Source organism: Paralichthys olivaceus, chromosome 12 (assembly GCF_024713975.1).
Source record: "Paralichthys olivaceus isolate ysfri-2021 chromosome 12, ASM2471397v2, whole genome shotgun sequence".
In the NCBI taxonomy this organism is placed as follows: domain Eukaryota; kingdom Metazoa; phylum Chordata; class Actinopteri; order Pleuronectiformes; family Paralichthyidae; genus Paralichthys; species Paralichthys olivaceus.
The window spans coordinates 25,623,456-25,649,627 of record NC_091104.1 but is presented as its reverse complement, the minus strand read 5'-3'; the positions used below and the strand labels follow the sequence as shown (position 1 = coordinate 25,649,627).

The following is a 26,172-nucleotide window of genomic DNA, read 5'->3' as shown; positions in this document are numbered from 1 at the left end:
ACAACTTCTTATCTATTCTTCAAAATCTTAATTTAACTAAAGCTGTCAAATAAATGTAATGTAAATGTAAAGAGTATAAAATGTATCTCTGAAATGTGTCAGAGTAGAAGTATGAAGTAGCATAAAGTGGAAACACTAAAGTACAAGTACTTTCATGTTGTGGAAAAGAAAAAAAAATATGTGAGATTTACTGTATTTGTGAACCCTTTTATTTTATTATGGCCTTACTGAAATTTCTGCTTAGCTCTAGGTTTTTTTCTCCATCCTGTGCATCAAAAGCCTAGCTGAATTTCAACTTTCCTAGCAAAGGAGGATATGTCCGAGATTTCATTTTTGTATCCTGATCCTAATCCTCCCTGTGTTATATTTGTGTGTGTGAGTGCGATGGATGTTGGGGTTGTCCTTAGGAGGACAGAAAACAGGTCTCCAATGTAATGTGGAATGTGAAATTTTTAGTTTATGGTAGGTTAAAATTGGTTTAAACTTGGTGAGGGTATGGAAAGTAGTAGTTATTGTTAGAGTAAGTCTCCAGGAAATAAATGAAAGTGTGTGTGTGTGTCTGTATGTGTGTGCATGAGCTAGAAGTAATTTGAAGGTGTGTTATGATTTCACATCACATGCAGATTAAATGTTACCTGTCAATAAATATTGGCATTGTGTAAGATGGTGTCACATATTAATGTAGATATGTTAACCCCCTCCCACACACACACACACACACATACACCACCCCCACCCAGCTCTCTCTCATTAAGCTGCAGTGCAACAGCTGGCATCCTCTCTGAACATACTCACACACTGAGTGGTTGGTGGTTTTTGAAGCTGCATTATCCTTTTACACACCACACAGCTTCCAACTCTTTGTAGTTGCTGTTTGTTTGGATTTACCTCCGTGGTCCTTTTTGGTACAACAGATAGTAACAGAAGTCTGCAGGCTCTGCGGTGTATAAGGTAAAACATATGACACTGGGCAATGCTTTTATTTTCTGTAACAGAAGTTTGTCTGATGTGGGAATATCAACCATCATGTAGATATTTTTAACACTAGCAAACAGTGTATAGGCTAAGCTGGGAAATAGTATATGTGCTATTTGTTGAATTTGAAGTATGCTTTTACAATATGAATCATATTATAGTAAAGTAATAGTCATCTTTTGGTTAATTTAAGTTTTTCTTTTAACCTCCCTTCTTACAGAAATGAAGCTCAATATTAATGTTAACTCTACAACTAATTTATTACAGGAACAAGAAAAATGGGGAAATATTTTCAATGAAAGCAAAGCTTAAATGGTCATACTGACCATAACAGCTCACTAAAAACATATTTCATTTGTTATCCTACAGTATAGTGAATGTAGGAAATAGTACCCAAAAAAAGTACGATGGATTTTTTTCATGGTCCTGTTGAGGCACATGCAGCATTTAATGTTAGGGGAAATGGTGGACTTGGTTAAATATTGAAAACCTCATCACTGACTGCATATTGGGATTTGGTGTTCTAATAAAACTGTGCAAAAATGTGTTCTAGAATTTCCCTGAAGCTAATATCAAATCAATTCTGATGGAAAACCTGTTTTAGGATAGAAATGCTGACTTCCTGTGATTACATTTTACAGAATTGAATAAAGAACCATGGCTTGATGTTACCATTATAGATCTGTTTTGACTGGCCTACCACAAGCATAGGGAGAATTGGACAACAGCTTGAAAAACACATGCTAGTGACTCTAGCTGACTCATTACACACTGTATGTTTGTTGTGATTGTTGAAATTGTATTTAAAATACTAATAAGGCTTATGGCTGTTGCAGTTTTTGTATCTATCTAGAACCTTGGCACAGTGTTTTCTGTAAGCCCCAGATGTAAATTAAGATGTGATATAAAGCAGGCTTAGGTCTTTGCATGGGCAGGATTGTTGCAGACAATCTGTGATGAAAAGCCTACCAGAATTACAACAATTCAAACAGATGAAGATACACCATAAAACATATACCATCATAGGGTGAGCTGTATGTATACAATATAAAGAATGTGTTTTCACACAGCAAAGAAGTGGTAACAATATATGTTCTACATTGTGAGGAGTGATGAGTGAGAAAAACTCAACAGAGCCTCTTCAGGCTTTGGGTTCAACATTGTATCTAATCACCAACAAAGATTAAAGATTGACCCTTGGAATGCAGCATAATCTGATCTGCAGTGCTGACATGAAATCCTTTGTCATGCTTAACATTAAAGGAGCAGGACAGGCAGTGTAAGGAATCAGGTCAGTTCTATTTAGTGAATGAGCCAACAAATGTTAGTCCAGACTGTGACAGAGAATACAGAAAATTCATCACTTGAACATCACAAAATGAATTTGACTACACAGGGGCATTCATATTATTATTGGCTGCATGCACAGTAAAACATTTATAAATGTTTGAATCTTTAATTAGTGATCACATGCAGGAGAAATGTATAGCTAAAGAGCCAGGACTTTTCCTCAGACCTAAACAAGGGTTAAAAGAAAGTAAATATTGGATGTGCTGCCTAATTAATAACACGATGTATGCTGTGTTGTTAAAAACGCCATGAAAAACAGATGTCAGTGCTATTTTTCATTTTTAGATGTGTTCGGTAAAAACATGAAGCCATAGAGGGAACTGTTGTGGATATTGGTCGGCATTGACAGCAGATAGGAGTTATGCCCCCATGCTAGAATTGACAGTAACCCCTACACTAGACCTACGCCTACGTTTGATCTCCCCCGAGGGGAGGCTAGGGTTATAGTTATTTTATTCGAGTTATTATTGTCTGTCACTGTGTACAATATTGTAGGTACAGAAGTATGGTTTTTATTGATTGATGTGTGTATAAAATAAATGTGGTCAAGAGCCTGTTAATGTACATGCATGGATTCATACAGATACAGAAATGTACGGCTATGTGTGTGAATGTGTGTGCGTTGGCAGTGATGAATGAACAGGCACTAATGCATGTCCCAGCATCATCATGCCAGGGCCCAGGTCACCAGACGGCCCTGCATCGAGCTGCCATGGTGGGGAACAGTGATGCCATGACTGCTCTGATTCAGGGAGGCTGTGCTTTGGACCTGCAGAACAGAGTGAGTGGTGGACACAGTCAGCATTTCAAAACTCATTCATACACCAATAGCGCAATTTGTAATCGGAGCAATGTGTCCAATATGTGTTTGAGGACGGCAACACTGCACTGCATGAGGTGTCGTGGCATGGTTTCTCTCAGTGCGTCAAACTGCTGGTTAAAGCAGGAGCTGATGTGCACATCAAGAACAAGGTAGGATAATTACAATAATTATAATAATTATTTAAATAATCATACATTGATCTCTTTTACAATTGCTAAAAAAGTTACAGTTTAACAAGAGTGACACTATGGACCAGAGAGTCAGCAAAATATCACAATCAACAGTGACTGTCAAAACTCTCAGATAAAATCACAACATCTGCATTTTCCACTTGAAGTTAAAGTGTAAAAAGCTCCTTCTATAGATAATAGTACCCAACTATTAACCCAATGTAAATCCACGCGAGTAACTGTATTAAGTTGATTCAGGCAGGAAACACAGCACTTCACCTGGCCTGTCAGAATGCACATGCTCAGACTGCTCGGCTATTGCTGCTCGGAGGATCCAACCCAGACACCAAGAATAACGTGAGTTGTCCAGCATGCCACAATGCACCAAACTCTTCTGAGAGAAGTAGTTGACTCAGACAGGTCACTATGACCTTGTTGAGGTATTGTACCATGAACTGTAAGGAACAGTTTCACAGAATGTTTAATACACAACAGTATAGACCTAAACAAAGGACTCTGCTTTGGTTCCAGGTGGGTGACACCTGTTTGCATGTAGCTGCTCGCTACAACAACCTGATCCTGGCGAAAATCCTGTTAAACTCATTGTGCTCTGTGACAGAGAGAAACCAGGTACAGTATATCAATCATCAGTGCAATCCTCAGAAGGATTTTATGTATCTGTATTTTTATATACAGTCTCAGCTTTTATATACATTAATCCACACACTGACAATGCAGTAGAACTGGAGGCACTAAAATTGATTGTCACATCTCACTGGATGTGTCTGCACACATAGTTCATCATATAGGGGGAACCCCTTTGTCAGCAAGGAAAACAGACAAAAAAACCTCCAGTGTTCATGGGCACGGACCTACTAGCATATATAATAACAGTGTTGTCTGTGTACATTTAAAATATTTGAAATACAAAGGTTAACAATTTCAATTCAATTCTATATTTTTTGTATAGCGCCAAATCATAATATACATTATCTCAAGGCACTTTACATAGAAGGTCAAGACCTTCAAATCTTATTAATATAAAGAAACCCAACAGTTCCCACAATGAGCAGCACTTTGGCGACTGTGAAGAGGAAAAACTCCCTCATTAACAGGAGAAACCTCGAGTAGAACCAGACTCAATGTGGACGGTCATCTGCCTCGACCGGATGGGGTGAGGAGAGAAAAATGGGGAGGAGAGGAGAGATGGGTGGAAAAGAGGGGAGAGAAGAGAGAGATGGTGGGGAGGGGGAACACTTATGCTCCATCAGTATTGTAATAGTTGTTCTCCTGCAGTTCTGGAGTCAGAGATAGAGAAAGAGAGAGAGGGACTATGGGGGAAAAAAGAAACATGTTATTGCCATGTATTAAAATAAATAAATGAGTGTGGGGGGGCAGAGAGACAGAGAAAAGGGGAGAAGTACTCAGTGCATGATGGGAGTTCCCCCAGCAGTCTAGACCTATAGCAGCATAACTAAGGGATGGTTCAGGACCCAGCTGATCCAGAACTAACTATAGACTTTATCAAAACGTTTTAATTTTAACTTTAAATGCTGAGATGGTGTCTGCCTCCTGAACCCAGAGTGGGAGCTGGTTCCACAGGAGAGGAGCCTGATAGCTGAATGCTCTACCTCCTGTTCTACTCTTACAGACTTGGAACCACAAGAGAGCCTGTGTTTTGTGAACGAAGTGATCTATTTGGATAATATGGTGTTATCAGCTCTTTGATATATGAAGGGGCGTGATTGTTGAGGGCTTTAAATGTGAGGAGCAGGATCTTGAATTCTATTCTGTATTTTACAGGGAGCCAATGTAGAGAAGCTAAAGCAGGAGTGATATGATCTCTCCTCTCCAACAACATATAATCATTACCTTAAAGAAAATATAGAACATATTTTCTGTTACATATTATTTTTATATAACTGTAATATCTAGGAGACTGGGTTGGTGTCTGTGTTTTCCTGTAGGGAGGGGAAACCGCTCTACATGTGGCTGCTGCTCTGAACCATAAGAAAACAGTTCAGCTCTTACTGGAGGCAGGGACAGATGGGAAAATCAAAAACAATGTAAGTTCCCTTTTACAAGATAAACACCACACATAACGTCTCAAATATCTGATTACCTATCTTAGATTTATATCAATGTCTGACACACCTTGGAGCCCCAGTTTTAAGAGTAAAATCAATAAGCCACAAAGTATTTGTATGTGCCCATAGCACTACTCAAGTGGATTCTTTTGGAAGAGTCAGTTCACAACTCTTACCAAAGGTCATGATTGTTTTCCTGTGTACTGTATGTAATGTACCTTCAAGGCAGGTAAAACAGCACTGGACAAGGCGAGAGACAACAATCATAAAGATATGGCAATTCTTCTGGCCAGGGCTCCTCAGGTTAGTGTTCTCAATATAATAATAAAAGCCCCCATTTTTCTATGAGACAAATAATTTGAATCCAGACATTTTTTGATAGCACGAGCAACCATGTTGTTTGGCATTCAGGCTTTTTGATTGGCATGTCTTCAGGTACATCGCTTCATGCGAGGAAGAACAATATGGAAACGAAGAGAAAGATTGATATCTGAGCGCAGGACCCAGTCTGTGACCAGAGTAGAAATACTGCCCAATAAAGTAAGAAACTAGCAAAAATCAGATTTATTCTGTTTGCTTTGATATAAGAGTTTTTAAAATTAATAAGAAGCTGTTCCTTTTGTCTGTGTCCTGAGGAGGACAGCTGTTCTGTTGTGGAGGAATGTCCCAACAGTGAACAAATGCAGAGCAGAACCGCAGCAGAGCTGGAACCTCAGCGACAGCAGCAGCAGCAGCTTTATCGCAAGACCCGAGCCACGATCACCCACCCCGACAGCCACTGCAGGAGAAGAGACAGGAAGCAGGTGGGTGAACAACAGCAGTCACCAGGACCAGCATGCTCAACTCACATAAAGGTATAGCTGTGTGTAGCTGTTATCCCGCAGAAATGAATCAATTGTTTTTTTACAGCCTTAGCAGTGAAGGCGATGTATAACATGGATCTTTTAAAATGTTCTTTCAGTTGTTCCTGTGGTTCACTAAATAAGCTAAGCTTGTAGTGATAACCCATTTAGCACAACCACATTGTAGTTTCCACTGGTCTAAGACCACCACATAATCTTTTTGCATATCATAGGAAATACAAATAGGAACTTTATTGAGGAAAGTAAGAATTTGCACTTTTTAGTAACAGTGTGTTACTTTCACTCCTCTGAAGACTTTGGACGAAGATGATCCGAGAAATGGCAAGACTGACTCTCACAATAAGAGAGAACTACTCCGTGACAGTGGTTTCACACAGCTTTTCACACAGTACCATGATGAGGATGGCAACATTATACAGGTAACTGACAAATGCAATTTTGTAAACTACGTACATAAACCATTTTTGAAAAGCATTGATTCTAAATCTGAAGTTTCCAGAGCAAAGCTAGGGCACATTTTCGCGAAACTCATTAAACAGTGCCTGGAGCTGAGCTTTAAAACATCTTGTTGCTAAAACATGTTGAGCATGTTCTCTTTAGGCACCAGCCAGTGGATGCCACTGTAAGCCTTTACTGAAGAAGCTGGAGGGTCAAATGAAAGCCACCCAAGAGGAGATGATGCTGCACATTCTCAATGTCCAGGAGCGCGTCAGTAGCCGAATGGGCAAAATGGACCAAAGGAACAGACACCAGGTCTCCTTTCACTTATCTCTGCTAACAGATGCTGGTTTCAAACTTCTTCTACAGCTTCAGTGCCATAAAATAATGGTTTAGTTCATTCAGGCCTAAATGTAAATTTTTACGACTGATATGTTCAAATTGGTTGATTTAGTGTTTTTACAGATTTTTCTACTTTTGGGCAGATTAAATTGTTGAATGTGCTGAATCAGGAAAGAGCAGCAGCAGAGAGGAAGAACATGATTTACAGGATGGAGCAGAGAGCTGCCCAGGACAGAGAGGAGGCTCTGAAGACACAGGTATCTCTCACTTCTTGCAGGTGACTCTCGACTAATCTCTGCTTTCTTTATGGATACATTTTATCATACAACAACTTTGTGTCTTATCTCAAGCAGGCAGCAGTGAGTCATGAACTGAAGATGTGGTGGATGTCTCACCTAAACAACACAGACGTCCACATCCCAACTAATAGCCAGTATTACAAACTCCTCCCTTCACCATCTGTGGAGCTGTCTGAGGCAGACGCTGATCTGGAATCACTCCCCCTGCTGTCTGTGGTGTCTGGTGACAGCAGCACTTCACTGGCCAACTATGTCAACATCCTGCCAACAAAATCTGGCCAAGGGGACCTTGAGCACGGGCAGGTGGGGAGGAGGACATACTTTGAAATGAGACTGAAAAGGTCACCAGGTATGTGAACTTCTACAATGCAGTTAAACAACTCCTTTGAAAAGAGGTGTTCATCACTGTATTAATATTATCACTTCATGACCTGTGATTGAAACTGCCCAAGAAAGAGGAAGATTATTAGCAATAACAGCAGAGCAAGGTAACTAAACAGATAACTCATGTAGACTAATAGATGCAACTTAACACTTAACAATAATTTGACCTTTTATGTTTTAAGCCATTTAACTTAAATGGGTTATGTTGCAACCCACTATGAATTAAAATTAAAATTCCCAAATCATAAACTGCACTGAAATTAAAGGTGCACCTCATGGTTTTCTTCAGCAGGCAGTTTCACCTGGACATAGTTCAGTTGTTGTGGTAGATCGCGAATGAGCCATCTCAGTTTCAATAATTCATTGAGGAAGACCACAGGGAACAATTCACAACTGCATTTGTCAAAATTCGAGTAGAAATACATCTAGTATGCATTTTTTCATATCTAGTTAGAAAGCACACATGACATAAAAAATGGAGGGTAAGATAAAGAAGGATGACAAACACACTGTTAGACTGAGGCAGAAATTCAGAGTTTTTTTATCTGAACTGTAACTTTGTTAAAAAGAACTTGAAATGGAATGAATAATGAATGGTTTGTGTGTATTTGCAATGGACAGACAAATATTGCTTATTGAACATGTTTTATTTTCATTTTGTGTCAAGTGGATGAAATATTTATTTTTCTAACCCCACTTCTATCAGATGATTACGAGAACACAGCCCTGTTTCCTCCACCCAGCAACCACATCACAGAACTCCCCCTGGGCTCTGCTGACCCCCTCTGGAAACCTTCTGGAGTGCAGGACAGTCCTGTAGCTGCAGTGGTGCCATTGTGTGGGGGGGGCTTCTCAAGCAGCAGCAGTCAGTCCAACATCAGTGAACAAGGACCTGGATTAATCCCCCATCAGGAAAGCAGACATGACAGGCAACACATCAAACCCTTCGGAGAGTTGATGAGTTCCTGCGAGCAGGAAAAGATGCACACTGACAGCACCACAACACTGGAATGTTTCATCAAACCCACGGAGCCCTCATTCAACCAGGAGAGGAACTATCTGCATGCTATGGAGGTGAGTGTATTACTGGGTTGGATGAGGAACTGGCCACGGCAATGAGCAGTGAAAGGCTTGTGCTGAACCTGTCAATCAAGCAGATCAATATTTTTTAGATTTAGCCATCATTTCTACCTGTAATTTTTCTCACTCATTATAAATGGCAACATGGAGGGTTTGGTCAGTTTCCAGTCTTTATGCTAAGCTAGGCTAATTTCCCCCCCATGTACTTAACACAAAAACAGACAGATGTCAATCTTTTCTTCTTAATCTTAGACAGAAAGAAAATAAGCAAAATTCCCAAAATGTTGGACCGTTTACTTGTGGATTCATTAAGTGTGTGCCGATGAACATTCGGTTTTATAATTAAAGGATTCTTTAAAACTTCATATCCTTCCTGTCAGGTGACCCAGCGTTTCTTTGACACGGTGTCCACTCAGCTGGAGCACTGGTACGAGAGGAAGCTTGTGGAGGTGGAGCAGCAGATCGAGGTCAGGGCCCAGCAGGACAGGAAGGAGCTGATGCAACGAATCAGCATGCTGGAGGAGGAGCTTCAGAGGCTGAACACCAATGATAATGCAGACAGCTGATGCGTCTGGACAGTCACCAACACAGAAGGGAGAATGATTTAAGTTTATCAGTTTGATAGAATATTTATCCACTCAGATCTAAAATCAATAAATTGATCCAAACAAAATACTTCCTTCTTATCAGTCAATTATTTTATGTATAATGGGCTTGTTGGCAATATTAATGGTTCATATATATGGATTATATAAATACTACTCTGACTTCAATATTTCCCAAACTCCTTCTAAAAAGTGTTGTGGAATGCTAAGCAAAGAACCATCACACGACAATTTCTATTAATGGGTGGGGAGATAATTAGAGAAGCACAGGACTTTTTTAGTTTTTAAATGTTAGTACGTATGATAGATTATTTTAAAAAGACACTTATAGACAGCACAAAAAAACAAATAATAGATACATCCATGTTGTGGCAATTTTTTTTATTTCCAATGAGCCATTATAATGACACTCCATTCATTCATCATACAGTAAATAAACACAATAAAAGGTAACATTGTAGAGGTGAGTATGAGGTAGTAGCTAATTCCATATTATCTGATGTTCAGTCTCCGCAATACTACTCCATATTCAGGCAGTTTGTATTCTAAACATCAGATCTATAATGTAGTAGAACAACATTACAAATTTGAATTACATATAATATATAAATACGAATGAAAGAAAGAAACTAAAGACACACACATTTAATTAGTCTACAAAACAGTTTTCAGCTGCTTATTCAACAGTAACCCTTCTCAACAGTAACCCTTCTTCTCCCTACACAGTGACCTCTGCTGGTCACTTTAGATAACACTGCTTGAATAAGCCCCTGTACAAGTAATTATGCTGTTATTGTAAATGGACAGTATTTATAAGAGACTTTGGTGGTGTAAACAACAACTCAAAGTGCTTTACACTGAAACATCCAAACAGCATTTCTACATGCTTTTCTATGACACATAATTTACACACTGTAATGTATAAATATTGCGTAGTTATGTAGCCTTTGTATGCATTTATTAATTATTTATTGAATTTGTCTTCTGATGTTACTCTGGTAAATCCTGTATTTTTATAGATTTGTTTCCACTCTCTTGGGTTTTATTTAAACTTTTTATGCTTAAATTATTTCTTATACTGCCTCACTGCCTGTCCCAAATTAGAAATAAAAAAGAAGAATTAGACAAACCAAAACTTGAGCATGCTTTTATTTGTTTTTGTTTTTGGGGGAACAAAAAAAATGTTTTTTGTTTAACAGACCCTTTGTCTCCTAAATGTATTTGATTTTGAATTTGAATCTGCTCGAGGACCTTTGTTGCATGCCATATCCCTCTCTACCAGACTTCTCAGACGTTTAATTTGTCTCTCTTAATTGTTTGCTGTCAAATAAAGACACAGTACCAGATACGATATTATTTGTAAATTTCAATTATGGGATCATTGTATTATTCTTACAGATGCATTACTGTAAATGGTAAATGGTTGTATTTATATAGTGGTTTTCTAATCATGATGACCACTCAAAGTGCTTTACACTACAGTTTGCCATTCACCCATTCACACATACAGTGCATCTATTACTAGCATTTTTATTGTTGTTCTATGGGTCAATTTGGGGTTCAGCATCTTGCCCAAGGACACTTTGGCAGGCAGATGGGAAGACTGGGGATTGAACTTTGGACCATCTGGTTGGAGGATGACTGCTCTATGCCACAGCCACAGCCACCCCTGCTGTGTTAGCAGTATTTCATTCAGCTTGTTGAATGGAGATGTGACATGACAATTCTGTACTGTGAAGAAGTACAGAATTGTACTTCATACAATCATTTGTTAAGTGCATTGTCAGAACGAGCTGTTATGGAAATACTCAAATGAAGTAAAAGGTCCTTAAATATACATAGGTACATTTCATTAGTTTCTTGATAGGTTGGATTTAATGAATTACTTGAAACTCCTGATAAGGATATCAAGCTCAACATGTGGATGAGTTTAGGCCTAATGTCAAACAACAAACAGGCGAATTGGACAACGTCCCGCCCTCACAGCTCAGTCCGTCGGGCGGAGCAGCCATTGGTTGTGTAACCTAATGATCCTGGTATGGCATCTGGCATTTGGCCTCAGTGACCACGGCAGAAGCTTCTGAAGGGAAAATCAAATCGATGCTACATTGACTCTGTCAGAGCGCGATGGAAACCTAATTAAAGACCCTCCAGGCACAGCTGGTCATTTTATGCAGCCAAGCACCAGGGCTGTAAAATTAAGCCAGTAATATGTACTATTGCTTTACTCTGAACGCCGAGGGAGGGGACATGTAGGCCTCCCTGAGCAGCATAGTGTCAGCATTCAATATGCTAAAAAAAACTCATGCCAATGTCATGTCACTGTTTTTAACATACAGCAGTACATTCTGGTCTAAATTGCCTTGCATATTCAGTACACCATAAACAACTGAACTGATGTGCTTATAAAAAGTATAAAATACAATGATAGGACAGTGTGGTGTGGAAGTGTTCACATTGACTGATGGCTAATGTAAACTATTTCTGGACCCCCTGCATTAACTATAAAGTAACATTTATAAATTGTAAGTGGTAACCACTGCCGGATAATGAACTTACATGTAAGTAATAAGCAAGTCACAAGATTGTGCCCACTTCGATGATTGTATAATGATAGCTTATTTGTTCATTGAAGCTGTTCTTAGTGGAGTTGATTAACTTGATTCAATGACTGGGCAGCTTCATGGAGTCTTGTTGCTGCCATGGTTAAAGACCAAAACTACAACAATAACCTAACTGGCAAACCTTGTTATACCACAAGACTGTTCAAGAAATAGATCCAACATATGACTTATCCTGAAACCACATAATGTGTTTTTTACGTTTGTTTTTGTGTAAAGATTAAAAAAAACAAGACAGCTTGTCACCGGAACAAAGTATTAGTTGTATGTCTGAATTGAACCAGGCTCAGCCAGACTTACAATCCTTTATACTGAGCTTGGCTTATCATGACCTGGTTGGTACTTGATACTTATTACACAGATATAAAATTGATATGAATCTCAGTCTACAAATGTTGAACCTTAAGGGATTATAGAAACAAGAAAAAGACATTACAGTCATTATGTGGTTCATTTTTCACAGTACAATCCAAATGTAATTCCCATACCTGATACATCACAATTCATTCTTTTTTTTACTATTGAGTAATTGTTCACATGTAGACTTTAACAAGGTGACATTGTCCCTATACAGACCTTGTTGTACACAGCAGGGATGCCAGGCAGTCATGCATGGATATCCCCAACATACCAATTATATATGCTTCATGCAAAAAGGCAGGTAGGAAATGATCCATTAAACCCCATTATCCACATTACAGTGATTCATTTAAATGTAAAGGCCTCTCTGCTGTTTCTAACGTCCTCATGTTGAGAGCACCAGGAGCCGGTCCTTTGTGAAAAACCAGCCATAAATAAATATCAAATCACTCTGTCAGAGAGGGTTGATATTGATGGCACTGGTTGGAGTTGGTACTGCTGGCACGGGAGAGGGGAGGGGGATGGGGGACATTGTCCCGTCGGGAGGCAATCAATGCTCACATCCTGTGAACCCTGCATGTTACACGGGAGAGCACTCCAACACACAGACAGCCCCAGCGCACACAAATACACAGAGAAACAAAGACAGACAAGAGAAAACGAATGTGGACCGGAGTTTGGTACCAGCACAAGAGGAACTCCAAAACAGCTTCATGGGGTAGCTATACAGACCCTGGCCATTCCTAGACACATGATGCAGGGCATCAAGAGGCAAAGAGGGAACCCATACCAGTGATATGTAAGTGCTGCTGAAGTGGTTTATTTATTGAATGGAGTCATTTCATGTTATGACATGCTCCCTTTTAAATCTGCAACACATGCATTCAGGAATGACTCATGCACAATAGTTTTCTCAGAGGGCCAAAATAGTAATTGTAAATGTCATTCGTTATTGTCATTGTGAAAAGAGAAATGGTTCGAAGTGAATTTCTAAAATTCTCATTAAACCAGACTACACCTGGTGTGTTTCATATAGGATAGAAATAGATTTAACGCTTCACAGCTCATATTTATTTATGCTGGTCACTAATGACATATTTGAAATGACTACAAACTAACTAAATTGGTATGCTTGCTTCATCGTTTTTGGCTTCGAAAAAGATTAACTGGTTTAAACAGCAATGCCAAAATAAAAACATCGGCGCTAAGTCGTATTCATTTCTACTAAGTGTAGACTGAGGTGATGATGTTGGATGGCTTCTGGAGCTAAAGCATGGACTGAAAAAAATCCTGGAGGCTCATTTCTACATTGTCGTGATTGACAATCATGTTTTTCTGTCAGACAACAACCTGATCTTACCTGAATGATATAAATAAGTTGTGTAAAATATATATCTAGGACGTAGAGTATTAATGTTTGTTATGTTTGAAAGCATAAGCTTTGCTCAAAACTGTAGTGGTCAGCTGTAATAGAAAATGACTGAGCATAGTTAGAAAATAGATCTATTTATTATTTGATATTTTCAGATTTACATCTTTAATAGGATCTAGTGGCAATGAAAGAGCCATACCCAGATCTCTTCAAGATCTTGGAACTTCGACTTAACCCAAAATAGGGGATCTAACACCAGCAGCCTGATGTCAGCGAGATTGTAAAACAATGATTAAGGTCAGGGAAATTTATTTGGAGCAGACATTCAAACATTCAACCAAAAGTCTCTATTTAAAACATTCACAACAGCTTACCACCCAAACGTCTGGTTCAATGTCCAGAACAGAAGTTATGCATATTTACTTTTCCTCTAACATTATTAATGAAGTTACTGCTGCACCAACTTTCAATTTTATCTCCAGGAGAGCCAATCTGGCTAATCTGTCATCATGTTTTCAACCTGTCATCATCATCTGTCTTTCTCGCCTTTTTGGATTCATTGTAAGTTATGTTACCACATTACACTCACTAAACCACTTTAACAGGTGCAACGTTATGATAACAACTAAAACTAATGGCCAGTGCTACAAAAATAAAATTTCTTATGAGCATAATCCTTAAAAAGGAAGCCTTAATGAGTGGTCTGGCTTTCTGGAGCTAAAGCAGTGCATGTTGTCATGAGTGGATTACTGAATAGGCCTATGGGGCAAAGATCCAGTTATCAGATCCTCTGCATGAAGGGAGTAACTATTTCTTGTTTAAAAGTCAAAGAGATCAAGTAAAAGAGGAAACAAATGACCATAAAAAGACAAGATGATCATAAACAGACACCTAATGAGAAACAATTTCATAATATAACATAATAAATAAGTTTCATGCATGCTGTGTCTTCACAGTTTGAGGGTATGTGGCAGTGAAGTGGTGAGAAGCTGACCATGGGTGACTGGAACCTGTTGGGCAGCATCCTAGAAGAGGTCCACATTCATTCCACCATCGTGGGCAAGATATGGCTCACCATACTCTTCATCTTTCGCATGCTGATCCTGGGGGCTGCTGCTGAGGATGTATGGGATGACGAGCAGTCTGAGTTTGTTTGCAACACTGACCAGCCAGGCTGCAAGGCAGTCTGCTACGACCGTGCCTTCCCCATCTCCCTTATTCGCTTCTGGGTCCTGCAGGTCATCTTTGTGTCTGCGCCCTCACTGGTCTACATGGGCCATGCCCTCTACTGCATCAGATCACTGGAGAAGGAACGCCACCGCAGACGAGTTCAGTTGAAGGAGGAGCTGGATGAAGCTGAGTTGGCGTTGGATGACCATAAGCGCATGGAGAGGGAGCTAAGAAAGTTAGACGAACAGAGGAAGGTGAAGAAGGCTCCTCTCAGAGGATCTCTGTTGAGAACCTACATCATCCATATCCTTACACGCTCTGCGGTGGAGGTCTGCTTCATCCTGGGCCAGTATCTACTCTATGGTGTCCAACTGGAGCCCCTCTATAAGTGTGAGAGGCTGCCTTGCCCCAACAGTGTAGACTGTTACATCTCCCGGCCCACAGAGAAGACCATTTTCATGGTCTTCATGATCGGCATTGCTGGTGTGTCACTTTTCCTCAACATTCTGGAAATATCTCACCTGGGCATCAGGAAAATCAAACAGGCACTGTATGGAGATAGATACATTGAAGATGACAGTTTGATTTACAAGTCCAAAAAGAAGACATCCTTACCACACCTTTGTGTAATGAGCAATTTATCACCTCACAATGGGCCTTTGACTCAGACGTTCAAAGTGATTCCAGAGGTGGATATGAAGCCTCCTCATTACAGCACTGGGCTCAAAGCCAACCAGGATGCACAAAGACATAACAGCTTGGCTCATCTGGGACACAGTCAGACCAGCTATATCTGCCCCCAACCTAGGATGCCACCCAGATATGGCCAAATCTGTGCAATGCAAGTCCCCCAAACCCATGAACGTCCAGAGGGCCACACAGCCATGGTGGATCACCATTCTCCCTGGGCTTCAGCTGTATCCAATGCAGAGGGAAGTGCAACAAGCCATCTTGCAGACATCCAGGAGGGAGAGCACCCTCACCCAAGCCATTTGGAAGGTCTGCTGTCTGGTAGCACCTTCAGACCCAGCACTATCAGAGACCTTAATGAAGATGAGCGTAGGGAATCATTGAGGAGTGAGGTCCTGATCCCCAACCCCAGAAAGACCAGCTTCATGATCAGACCACCCTCTGAGAGTTTGTCCTCCATCAGTGACTCCATGAGCACTTCCTTACATACTTCAGAGGAGTCGGATGAATTAGGCTCCCTACAGGGAGACATGCCCATGATGCCACCTGCTGGAGGCCGGAGAATGTCAATGGCAAGTAAAGACAAAAGATTATTTTGTGTTATCACTGTTATAAAGTAATTTGCCAAAGTTTCATCTGCCATTGTTTTTTCCTGTTCATCTAGACAAAGCTCGAAAGTAATAAACTAGCATCCAGTGTAGATTTAATATTTTCTCTGTAGAAGAACTGAGATAGTTCTTCTACAGATAGAAGAACTATCTCAGTTCGAGATAGTCGTCAGAGGTTAGCTAAAAGTTTTATTAGGAAAAAAAGGAAAACAGCAACAACAATAAAGAAGAGGCAATGTGTAAAATAAAGGAATTGCATGGAAGTGACGTCACAGAACGGCAGTTGTTTCTAATATTTTTAGTGTAAGTTAATTAATCATATTTTTATCATAACCAAAATAAAATATGTTAAATATAAAACTTATCAAAGCTTATTACAAAGATAAACACATTTTATATTTGCAAATTTAGGATGCGTGGGATATTAAATAAAAAAGTTTCAATATATAAAAAATACATTGAATTTCATAATATTGTATACATAAGATTTTATATATTTTACAGATAATCACTTGATTTTCATTAACTTAGATAGATAGTATTGAAATCGCACTCTCGAATTACTGTGTATAGGTATTACCAGAAAAAAAGTTTAAATAAGTAAAATTTGGCATTTGACAAGATTTCAGTATTTGGACGACTTGGTGTCACCTGTACGAGCAAAACCAGCACAACAGACTCTTGCTGTTGTTTTAATAGAGGAGTAGTTTTCCATCATTCTGTGAGCAACTGTAATCTGACTTTGAGGGCACAGTGAAAGGAGCCACTTACCAGTCTGAGGAGTTAAAGGTTTGCAGCTCTTCATCGAACAGCTCATTGTGGCTGCTCCTGACTGCTCCATTACTCCCTGCAATATTTCCACTTTCAAATACTGAAAAGTTCAACAATGAACACATTCCTGTTACCATTTCTTAAACTAGTCACAGGAAGCATAAAGTCATACTAAATAAAAGTCAGTTTGACGGGTTAAACAATTCTTTTAATGAGAAGGTACATAATTGAGTACCAACCTAATGGCTCATCAGTTGTTGTTGGATGATTTTAGCATTCTACATTCAAGTACAAATATTTCTTAAAAGAAATCCCATTGGCATCATTTTTTCCCAGGAATGTTGCAGCATACTCTTAGGTTATGATATTGCAAATATGTAAACAATGCAGTTTTTTAATGAGCGCCACTTAAGCTTAGTCACTTTGTGTCACTTCATTAAGATAGGGATTTACAGTAACTTAACAAACATTTGTAAAATTTCAAACTTTCCAGACTGTCACCATACGGGATGTCAAAGACAACTGTTGTGATGTGGAAATAAGAATGTTTCTCTCAAACAATACTGCGTTCATCATCCCAAGCACAATGTTAAGTTATAAAATGTATTAATTTCTAATGTCTATATTGTTCTTCATGTTACCAGCCAAGTCTCCATAGATTAAAATTTTAGCTTTGTATATAAAAAAAAACATTATATTGCTACCTCACATATAGCCTTGAATATCTAAGCATCATTTATGGTTTGGCACAATCATTTATAGTTTTGTAGATTATGTTCTTCCTCCATTAAAAAATTAAGGGTGTAAAGAATTTAAATATCGTTATTTATATTGTCCTCTAATGTGAAAGTGCGTCCCTTCAGTTAAGTGTATTTGTGTACATAAAGTGCACAGATGTAGTAATGGCGTCATGTATAAATATTGAAAGATGTGCTTGCTCTCGTGGATTGCAGGTATACAATTAGTGTTTTATGCCTTCTTGTTTTTTCTCAGAGTATGTTTCTGGATATCTCCTCTATCATGAAGAAGTGAAGAGATGAGGCTAACATCATGTCCAGAGCTGTGTTCCACAGCCCAGCTGGGTCACAAACAGAGGGGGAACTGTATCAGTGATCCAGCCATCAACATTGATCCACCAATCAAGTCACATGGGGCCAAAACCAGTCAGAATCAGCCACGACGAGACGGCCCAGTATTTGATATTTGGTTTGAAAGCACCTTAAAATGCCTGCATGTGGTTACTAAAAGGACAGAATGGAGTCTTTATAAAAAAAAATAAAAGTCATTCCATGTGCTGGCTGAATTTCTAGGTTGTGCAGAAACAACACTACATTACGGAGCATCTCCTCAGAGGATCTGTGTGCTTCTGTAACATGGACTTAAAGTACATTTTCTTAAAGTGAAAGACTTGATTAGAATGTGTGTATAGTCTGTATAGTCATTTATATGCAGCAATTTCAAGAGAAACTTTATATTATATTCAGATTAAATGCTTCTTAACGAAAAACCTTTCAGCAGAGATTTCATCAGAATCGACACAGCGACACCCAAACATTGACTTCTCATGCTTTTTGTTTTATTTCTCAACAAAAATTGCCTGAACATGTTGTGTTTTTTTTCCTTTAAAACCTTCATATCAAATAAACAAAACGTGACATGTTGCACAATATTTACAAAGAAAATCTAAACAAAACAGGTCATTTGAACAGTCAAAGATAAAAAATAAGAAATCAACAAATGCTGAATCTGCATATAACAGTCATGTTGCAGGTACTCAAAAAAAAGGAAATGTGAGAAATGGCTCACCAAAATCTACAAATACAATGATCACTGTAAAAAGTTAGAAACACGTCACAGAAACTTTCTACATGTCTATCATACAGTCCATAAAAAGAGGTATGCTGAATCATCCAGGTAGATAAGTGTTAAGAGTCTGTTCAACAAAGGTTTAAAAAACCTAAATCACAATCTGAGACTCTTTCTGTAAACAGATTGAATTAAATAAGTACTGCCATCATGCTGTCATTGCAGGTTGAAGGCATTTGATTTCATAACACTAACATCCACAAGGGAAGATTCTCCCCTGATAACCAGAATTAAAGTAGTAACTGCTGGGCCTAGATTAGCGCTGCATTCAGAGATGTTTGAAAGTTGGAAACTCAAATATCCTTTTAAAAAAACAAACATCTTTTGCGATTTGATTGACCAGACAAGAAGGTCAGTCTCGAGTTTGTTGACATAACTGATCTGTTGTCAGATTTATATGGAAGCATACAGAGTTAGTGGTTCTCAATCGAGTCTACAGGATTTTCCCCTGATCAGCTTCAACATGGAGAAAGCAGCAGCTGCTACTTGCAGACCCACAACACCTGGCAGAGACACAATATGGCACAAATCATACACATGATTTCCAAAATGTGATGCATACCAGTGTTTTTTGGCAGTACCTATATTACTGCTGCTGGAAATTGTCCAAACTGTAGCCTTTTGAATGTCAGCCAGGCAGATATGTCAACGGACAGAGTGAACCTCATGACAACTTTTACTGCTGTCAGAGTTTTGTGTTCTCGGTGGAGTTGCAAGTGAAAATAGTTCCGAAAACTCCGCTGAGCGTTGCCACACAACAATAATGAGCCTCTGCAAACATTTAAAAGAATCACCAGATTCAGGCAAACCTTTCAATCTCCAGTTAAATTTGGTACCGTATGGAAATGAAATGATTCAGAGATCTAGAGTGAACTTTTAAGACTGATAAGTAAAAATAAAACAAATATGGAATTTGAAATTGATTTTATGGAATAATTCTGAACATTAAAATATCAGATTTATAATTTGTCACTGAATTCAACTCTTTCCCAAACATATGATGTTGTGAACAGGATAATGACAAGTGATCATTCCTCAAAGTTTAACATCTTTGGTCTAATTTTGTTCCATATATGAGGAATATTGTGCTTATCAGAGTTGAATGTTGCAGAGGAACCAACTTCAGTAAATATAATTTTTTCCACAACTCTGATGTGCAGCGCTCCATTAAAATAAAAGCATGTGTTTCATTTGCATCGTAGCACGAAGAGAAAAGCGATGGGACATGTTTTCCTGGTGAACTTAAAAGTCAGGCATAGAATAATTTCATGGAATTTATTCTTTTGTCCTATGTTCTACACAAAAACACTGTTGCAAAAAATGCAAAACACATTAGCAAATGGCTGTTTAGCTATCACATTGTCACCAACGTGACACAGTTTTGTGAAGAATGGATTAAAAGCTGATCTATACGATGCCTCATATAGATCTTTACTCGAGTGTAACTTGTTGTTGTATTTAACTTAACTATAGAAATGCCTCTGATTCATTCCAACAAATACATGTTTATCTTTTAAACAGTTCTCTTCCAAGAGGACACTTAACTTAAAATTTGGCTTCTGTATGGAGACCCACAGTGGAACACATTAAAGAAATAAATACAATGTTATGAAACAAATAAAAGTATTAAATAAAAACGTATAATGTAGCCATGAAACTGTAAAATAAAACACTACATTAAAATACATTTAAAGTGAATCTGTTATTTTATATCCCAACAACAATTCATCAATATTTGATCAATTTCAAAAATCTTTTTATTTCAGTCAATGTTTGAAAAAATCTAATTGTCTCCCAGTTTCATGGTTATATTATATTTTGAGCGATCATATATTTATATAATTATCTATGTGATTAATAACATTGTTTAATTTAATACTGAGCACTTTGAGTCTCCATATTTCCAGAGGGTGAGATGCACTTGTTACAAAAAGCTTAATGAATAGCACATTTCTACTAAATAAAACCATTTGTTCAGTTAGTGGATAGTTTGGCCTCTGTAACCTCTAAGGCAAGAATTTGTAGCTGCACTTGTCAGATTCATTTTATTCTTCCAAAGTTTGAAACACTCATGTATATAAAAAAAAAAAGAGCTTTAACAGCTTGTCTACTGAAATTAATTATCAGATCTTGATTATTTCTTTACAAAACAAGAAGAACAGGCAATACACAAAATTGTAAACACGCTCACTCCCCTTTAAGTTCAAATATTACAACTTAAGTACATGTGACTTGTAAATTAGGACTTATTTTTTTCATGAAATAATCAACGATAACAAACTACAACCATCAATAAATCCATTCTAAGAAAGGGTAGTGACCTACATTTTACATCTATGCAATTTCCTCTACCGCCCCCACCCATGTCCCACCCCAAACACCCACCCCACCACACCAAACAAATAAATAAAGTTCACATTAAGAAATGAACGTCAATGAAAATCATCTGAGCAGTGTTCTTCGGTGTACTTGTACTTCAGTACATTCTAATTAGATTATCATTGGCTAATGTGATGATCTCATGATTGTGATCGGTTAAGTTGTCTTTCATGGTCAATTTGTCATCATTTACTGAGCTGGTTTCAAATACCCCACTTCAAAATTAATAGTTTGACATTTACACAATCACACAGGGGAAATAGCAGCTCTTGATTTTCAGATTCAGCTCTGAAAATTCAACTTGCATGAAATATTGTCAACTGCAGTTTCAAATTGCCGTTTGACCTTCCTGTGTTAAAAGCCACTCCACCCTGACCCTGATGGGTGAAAGAAGCCCAAACACATTCAGTATTCAAATGCTGTCGACAGGCTCCAATGTGCAGATGACAGTGTAGCAACAGAACAGACGGCAGTAGCACTCACCCCTGCCACGTGCATCACCATCGACTTTTCAACAGCAGATGAATTTGGCATCTCCCTGAATCAATAATCCGCCAGTGTGTTTGTTTGGAGCTTTGAACTTCATACCACACACTATGAGGAATACTGATTGGTCAGTAGGAACATTTTGTGTGTTTGCGTTTGAACAGATTTACATATGATTCGTGAAATTTGAAATGCAGGTGTCTGACACCAACATATACTGTACCGAATACTTTAGTAGGGATTTCTGTCTTATCTATAATACTAGAACATTGTAGCTAAATACATGATTGCCATAAGTACAAACATTAAATTCTTGCTACTTTTAAGAGAATAAATAAATAGGTTGAAAAGAGCACTTATAAATTATTGAAACAGTTATTTAAATGACCAAACCAGTATGTTTAAAATTTTAAAGGAATCATTTATACTTCACATTTTAACCATCCATTTACCAAAGCATGGCACGGTGCTGCAGATGTTTTCTGGCAGCTGTTGCTTTCCATTCATTCATATTCATATTCATTCTATTCATTATTTTGTCCATATTCAGTTTTCGTTACTAATCCTTTGCAGTTTGAGTTAGAGTGACCATTACTCCCTGAGTAAGGTCCTTCTTGTGTTATTCAGTTTGGCTAAATAACTGACTATGGAGAACCCTACTTGTTCCAAACTTCTTTCATTTAAAATGATTGAGGCTCCTAGGAACGCACACAGTTGAAATCCAACTCTTGTTTCACACATTATTTCTGATGTTCCTATATAATAACTATAAAATAAATAACAAGTAGCCAATCATGAATATCATGTAACTTTGATAACTAGAGCAAAATGCATGTTGATTTTCATGCTAAATGAAATGAATGAAATCAACTGAGAACCACTGCAGCATGCTTTGGAAAATGGTCAGTAAGAATGTAAATCAGCACTGGTGTGGCCCTTCATTTGGACGTGTTTGCTCAGTGCTAGGTGTCACCTCTTAGAGGTGCTGGGCAGTGCTTACGTTTTGCAATGTTCTATCTCTTAGCACAGATATGAAACAAGGCAGACAAGAAATGTGTAGAAATGTCCATCTGAGTACAAGAAAAAGTAAAAGTGAAGTTTTTCAAATTAAACGTTGCATAATGAGAATTTCTTTTTTTCAAATACACACCTTTGGTAACATTTTACTTTAAAGTCCTGTGTCACTACTGGATCACTTGAAATGTTGAAAGCTCCAGTGTGTAGGATTCATGGGGATCTATCAGCAAAAATGAAATTTGTGTTTTCATTAGAGTAAAATCACAATAAGAATGATTGTGTTTTTATTACCTTAAAATGAGCCCTTTATATCTACATCAGGAGCAAGTCCTCTTTCACAGAGTCCCCCATGTTTCACTGCCACGTGTCTACAGTCGCACAGAAAGGACAAACCAAACTCTGGCACTATAGAGGGCCTTATGTGTTTTTGTGGTACCTGAAGGCCACAGTAGTTTTCCCCATACACACTTGGGGGTTAGTGAGAGGTACTCAGTTGGTTATAATATGCAGCCGCACTGCTGGACACCAGTAAATCCTTCACACTGAAGCTTTAAGTCATTTCACAAAAGGAAAGCTGTTTGATGTTGCACCATTTGTTGAACATTTTAAAGGATTAGACCAACATTTTAGAAACTATATTTAGTTTTCTCTCTTTAAGTGAGGTGAGAAGATGTGTGTTAAGTACGGAGACAGACTCTGGGTGTGGTTAGGCTAGTTTTGCATAAAAAACAGAGGGAACAGATAGTCTGACTATGTCACCAATGGTGAGAGGTTATGTCAACCAGCAGCTCTCAAGTTGATATAATAACAAAAAAGATGCGGTTTCGGTAGGAGTGAAAAATCTGAATTCTTTCTTGGTGAACAAAAGCTGGGCCAAGTGACAGCTTTCTAAAGTCCTGTGCCATGTTAGCATTATATTATTCAGACTATAATTTATAAGCAGCACAGTTTCAACAAAAAATTCTAGTTGGAGATATCAGGAAATTAAGTCTGTACATTGTCTTCTTGATGACAAGAGCTACAATTGTGTCAACACACCAGAGGCAAGATAGTTGCAAAGTTACATCTACTATACATAAAATACAAGAATACAACTGCAAGAGACCTAGTATTTTCCCTAACATCAGTCATTTTTACACATACGTTTTTTCTTATCCAGCAATTCAATAACTCCTAATATCCTGGACACCAAAATCAACCCAATCATAAAGTGACCCTGCACCAGTGACAATTACCCAGAAGAATCATCCATTATATACTGCCCTGCATGGCGCTTACTTATAGGGAGGAGTGGGCCTCCTTTCTGGAAATGGAGAAATCCCCAAATACTTCTCCAACACTCCTATGGGCAACAGGTAAGGTGATCATTGGAGGGAAAGTTGTTTCATAACTAAGATAACTATGCAAACACACCTGGAACAAACTGCAAACTGTCAGATTTCATATTCCAGCGGCTGAGATATAAAAAAGCAATAAATTAAAACGACAATAAAGAATTTGGGAGGGAATTATACACAGTATCGTCAAGACATAACATCCTCTCCAAATGTTTTACAGCCGCCATAACCCCAGAACTATCCATATCTTATTCCTAGATAACATTATATAATATATAATATTATATCAACAGAAATGTCAAAAGCTCAAGAAGACATTTAGATTCTCCACTAACATTGTTTATGCTTTACTGCTGAGTAAACACGTCACAAGACAAAGGGGCAGTGAAACAAAAAATATAGCACCCTGAGTCTACTTCTGTGTATGAAATGCAGTTTATAAACAAAATGACTTTGCCTTGCCCTAAAATCATTGCTAGGCATATTTGTTTTCAATTTGGGCAGAACCAGACAAGCTGTTTCCCACTGCCTGCAGCTTTTGTGCTAAACCAGGGGAACCATGTACTGACTCCAGGTCTGTACTGTACCGAACACACAAACATGAAGCTGGTATCATCTTCTCCTTTCACTGTCAGAAAAGAAACTGAAATTGGCCTACCCACCAATATGTTGACCTAATCCTTCCTTAAGCATACGTAGCACATGTTGAGGTCAAATGTGAATGATTTACTGTTAATTATTTATCAATAATCATATGCACCAACAATAATGATCAAGATTAGACAGGACTCATAAAGTAAAGTGCATGTACATGTTGACAGGGACATTAGTGAACATTCTGTGGAATTCCTGAGTTTAACCTCCCATGATGCACGAGAGAACTGGGGAAGCTGGCGGGAAGAAAGAGTCGAGATGATAGAGAGAGGAGGAGGAGAGAGAAAGCTCCCAGTGCTTCTGTTTTATACCAGTCCAAAAATATCTGTTGAACAGTATTGCTGATAGCGCTTGTGTCATCCATCTAAAAAAAATGAAAAAAATACTTCAAATATCAAGGTATAGACAAGACAAGTGTGTCGTAGACGAAAAACGTTTTGTCACCAGACTCTAAGTACAATCCCTTTTTTTCTGGTCCTCTGTTGTACATTTCTCAGTCATTTCCTGACAGAAATCCACCGTTACAGTGGGGCTACATATTTCCTCAGTGGATCCATGCTCCAGTGGACAATCTGTGTTCTCCTGCCCGAAACCTGACACCTCCACCCTGTACTGCCTATCCGCCCCCCCATGATCGAGACCCAGATCCGACAGACAAGCGGCCTCGTTGTGTTGTGACGCGGGCGACCTGGGCTGGGATGCGACATCTTCAGGGGAAGGCGATGGTGGCATGGCTGTCAGGTCGATGCTGGCGGACACAACAGGTGGCTGGCTGCCCTGCACCTCCCTGCACACTTGCTGGGAGAGGAAGGAGAGGTTCTGCCACAGCTCAGACATACAAACCTTCAGCTGGTTGCGCTCGCCCAGCAGCTTCTCCTTTTCATTCACCTGAGTTCATAAGAAAAAATATGATCAGGACAGCAAAGTGGAAACACAGTACACTCCACAGTGAGCACTTTATCAAGAAGAAATGGACTGTTTTCACCATGAAAACAAGAAGCAACAGCCAAATACAGTCTATGTCTACTCATGTTCAGACCCTTTAACAATGTGCATGTGAGGCTCCTACACTGACGCAGTAAAATCCCTTCTCCATCTAAACTGTGCAGTGATTTAGTTTCTGAAAGGCTCCAAACTCATAAATCTCAGAAACTGGATTTATAGGATTGATTTCACATCTCAGTGGTACCTGAGGCAACAGACCTCCACACATACTTCCCTTTACATTGTTTCAATACAGAGTGGACTTCAGTCTCAACCTGCTCTTAACATTTAACAAGCAACATTTGGGGAATGATGTAGTGCAGTTTGTAGTTTAGATGCTGTTTGTTTCCTTTTTCCAAGTAATGTTCACTATCATTCCTTATTCTTAACTCATGGTTGTTTGTTATAGGCATTTTCCTACAAACCATAATCTCTTCGTTA

At 38.6% G+C, this 26,172-nt stretch overlaps 3 protein-coding genes across 6 annotated transcripts in view; 2 read left to right on the top strand and 1 right to left on the bottom strand.

The window, feature by feature from the left end:
* The first annotated feature begins 777 nt into the window (after positions 1 to 777).
* ankrd6a (ankyrin repeat domain 6a) lies at positions 778 to 10,767 on the top strand. Of its 4 annotated transcripts, none has more exons than XM_069536151.1 (15): positions 778 to 951; positions 2,955 to 3,106; positions 3,199 to 3,297; positions 3,577 to 3,675; positions 3,850 to 3,948; positions 5,286 to 5,384; positions 5,631 to 5,708; positions 5,841 to 5,945; positions 6,044 to 6,259; positions 6,562 to 6,687; positions 6,869 to 7,021; positions 7,192 to 7,305; positions 7,399 to 7,696; positions 8,438 to 8,805; positions 9,192 to 10,767. In XM_069536151.1, the coding sequence occupies exons 2-15, from the start codon at positions 2,957 to 2,959 to the stop codon at positions 9,375 to 9,377; spliced, it is 2,190 nt and encodes a 729-aa protein (XP_069392252.1). In that variant the 5' UTR covers positions 778 to 951; positions 2,955 to 2,956; the 3' UTR covers positions 9,378 to 10,767. The 4 variants fall into 4 exon arrangements, with proteins under 4 accessions (XP_069392252.1, XP_069392251.1, XP_069392250.1 ...); XM_069536150.1 differs by having other exon boundaries at positions 6,041 to 6,259; positions 7,402 to 7,696; XM_069536149.1 differs by having other exon boundaries at positions 6,041 to 6,259.
* Positions 10,768 to 12,937: 2,170 nt separating this feature from the next.
* Positions 12,938 to 18,424, top strand: LOC109627829 (gap junction alpha-10 protein-like). The gene is made up of 3 exons (XM_020084640.2): positions 12,938 to 13,196; positions 14,726 to 16,201; positions 18,002 to 18,424. The coding sequence occupies exons 2-3, from the start codon at positions 14,765 to 14,767 to the stop codon at positions 18,038 to 18,040; spliced, it is 1,476 nt and encodes a 491-aa protein (XP_019940199.1). The 5' UTR covers positions 12,938 to 13,196; positions 14,726 to 14,764; the 3' UTR covers positions 18,041 to 18,424.
* Positions 18,425 to 18,562: 138 nt separating this feature from the next.
* Positions 18,563 to 26,172, bottom strand: part of LOC109627850 (transcription regulator protein BACH2-like) — a 42,673-nt gene continuing 35,063 nt past the window's right edge. Inside the window, exon 5 of the mRNA XM_020084671.2 lies at positions 18,563 to 25,635. Coding sequence (XP_019940230.2) covers positions 25,198 to 25,635 — 438 coding nt within the window. The 3' untranslated portion in view covers positions 18,563 to 25,197. The remainder of the gene's footprint in view (positions 25,636 to 26,172) is intronic.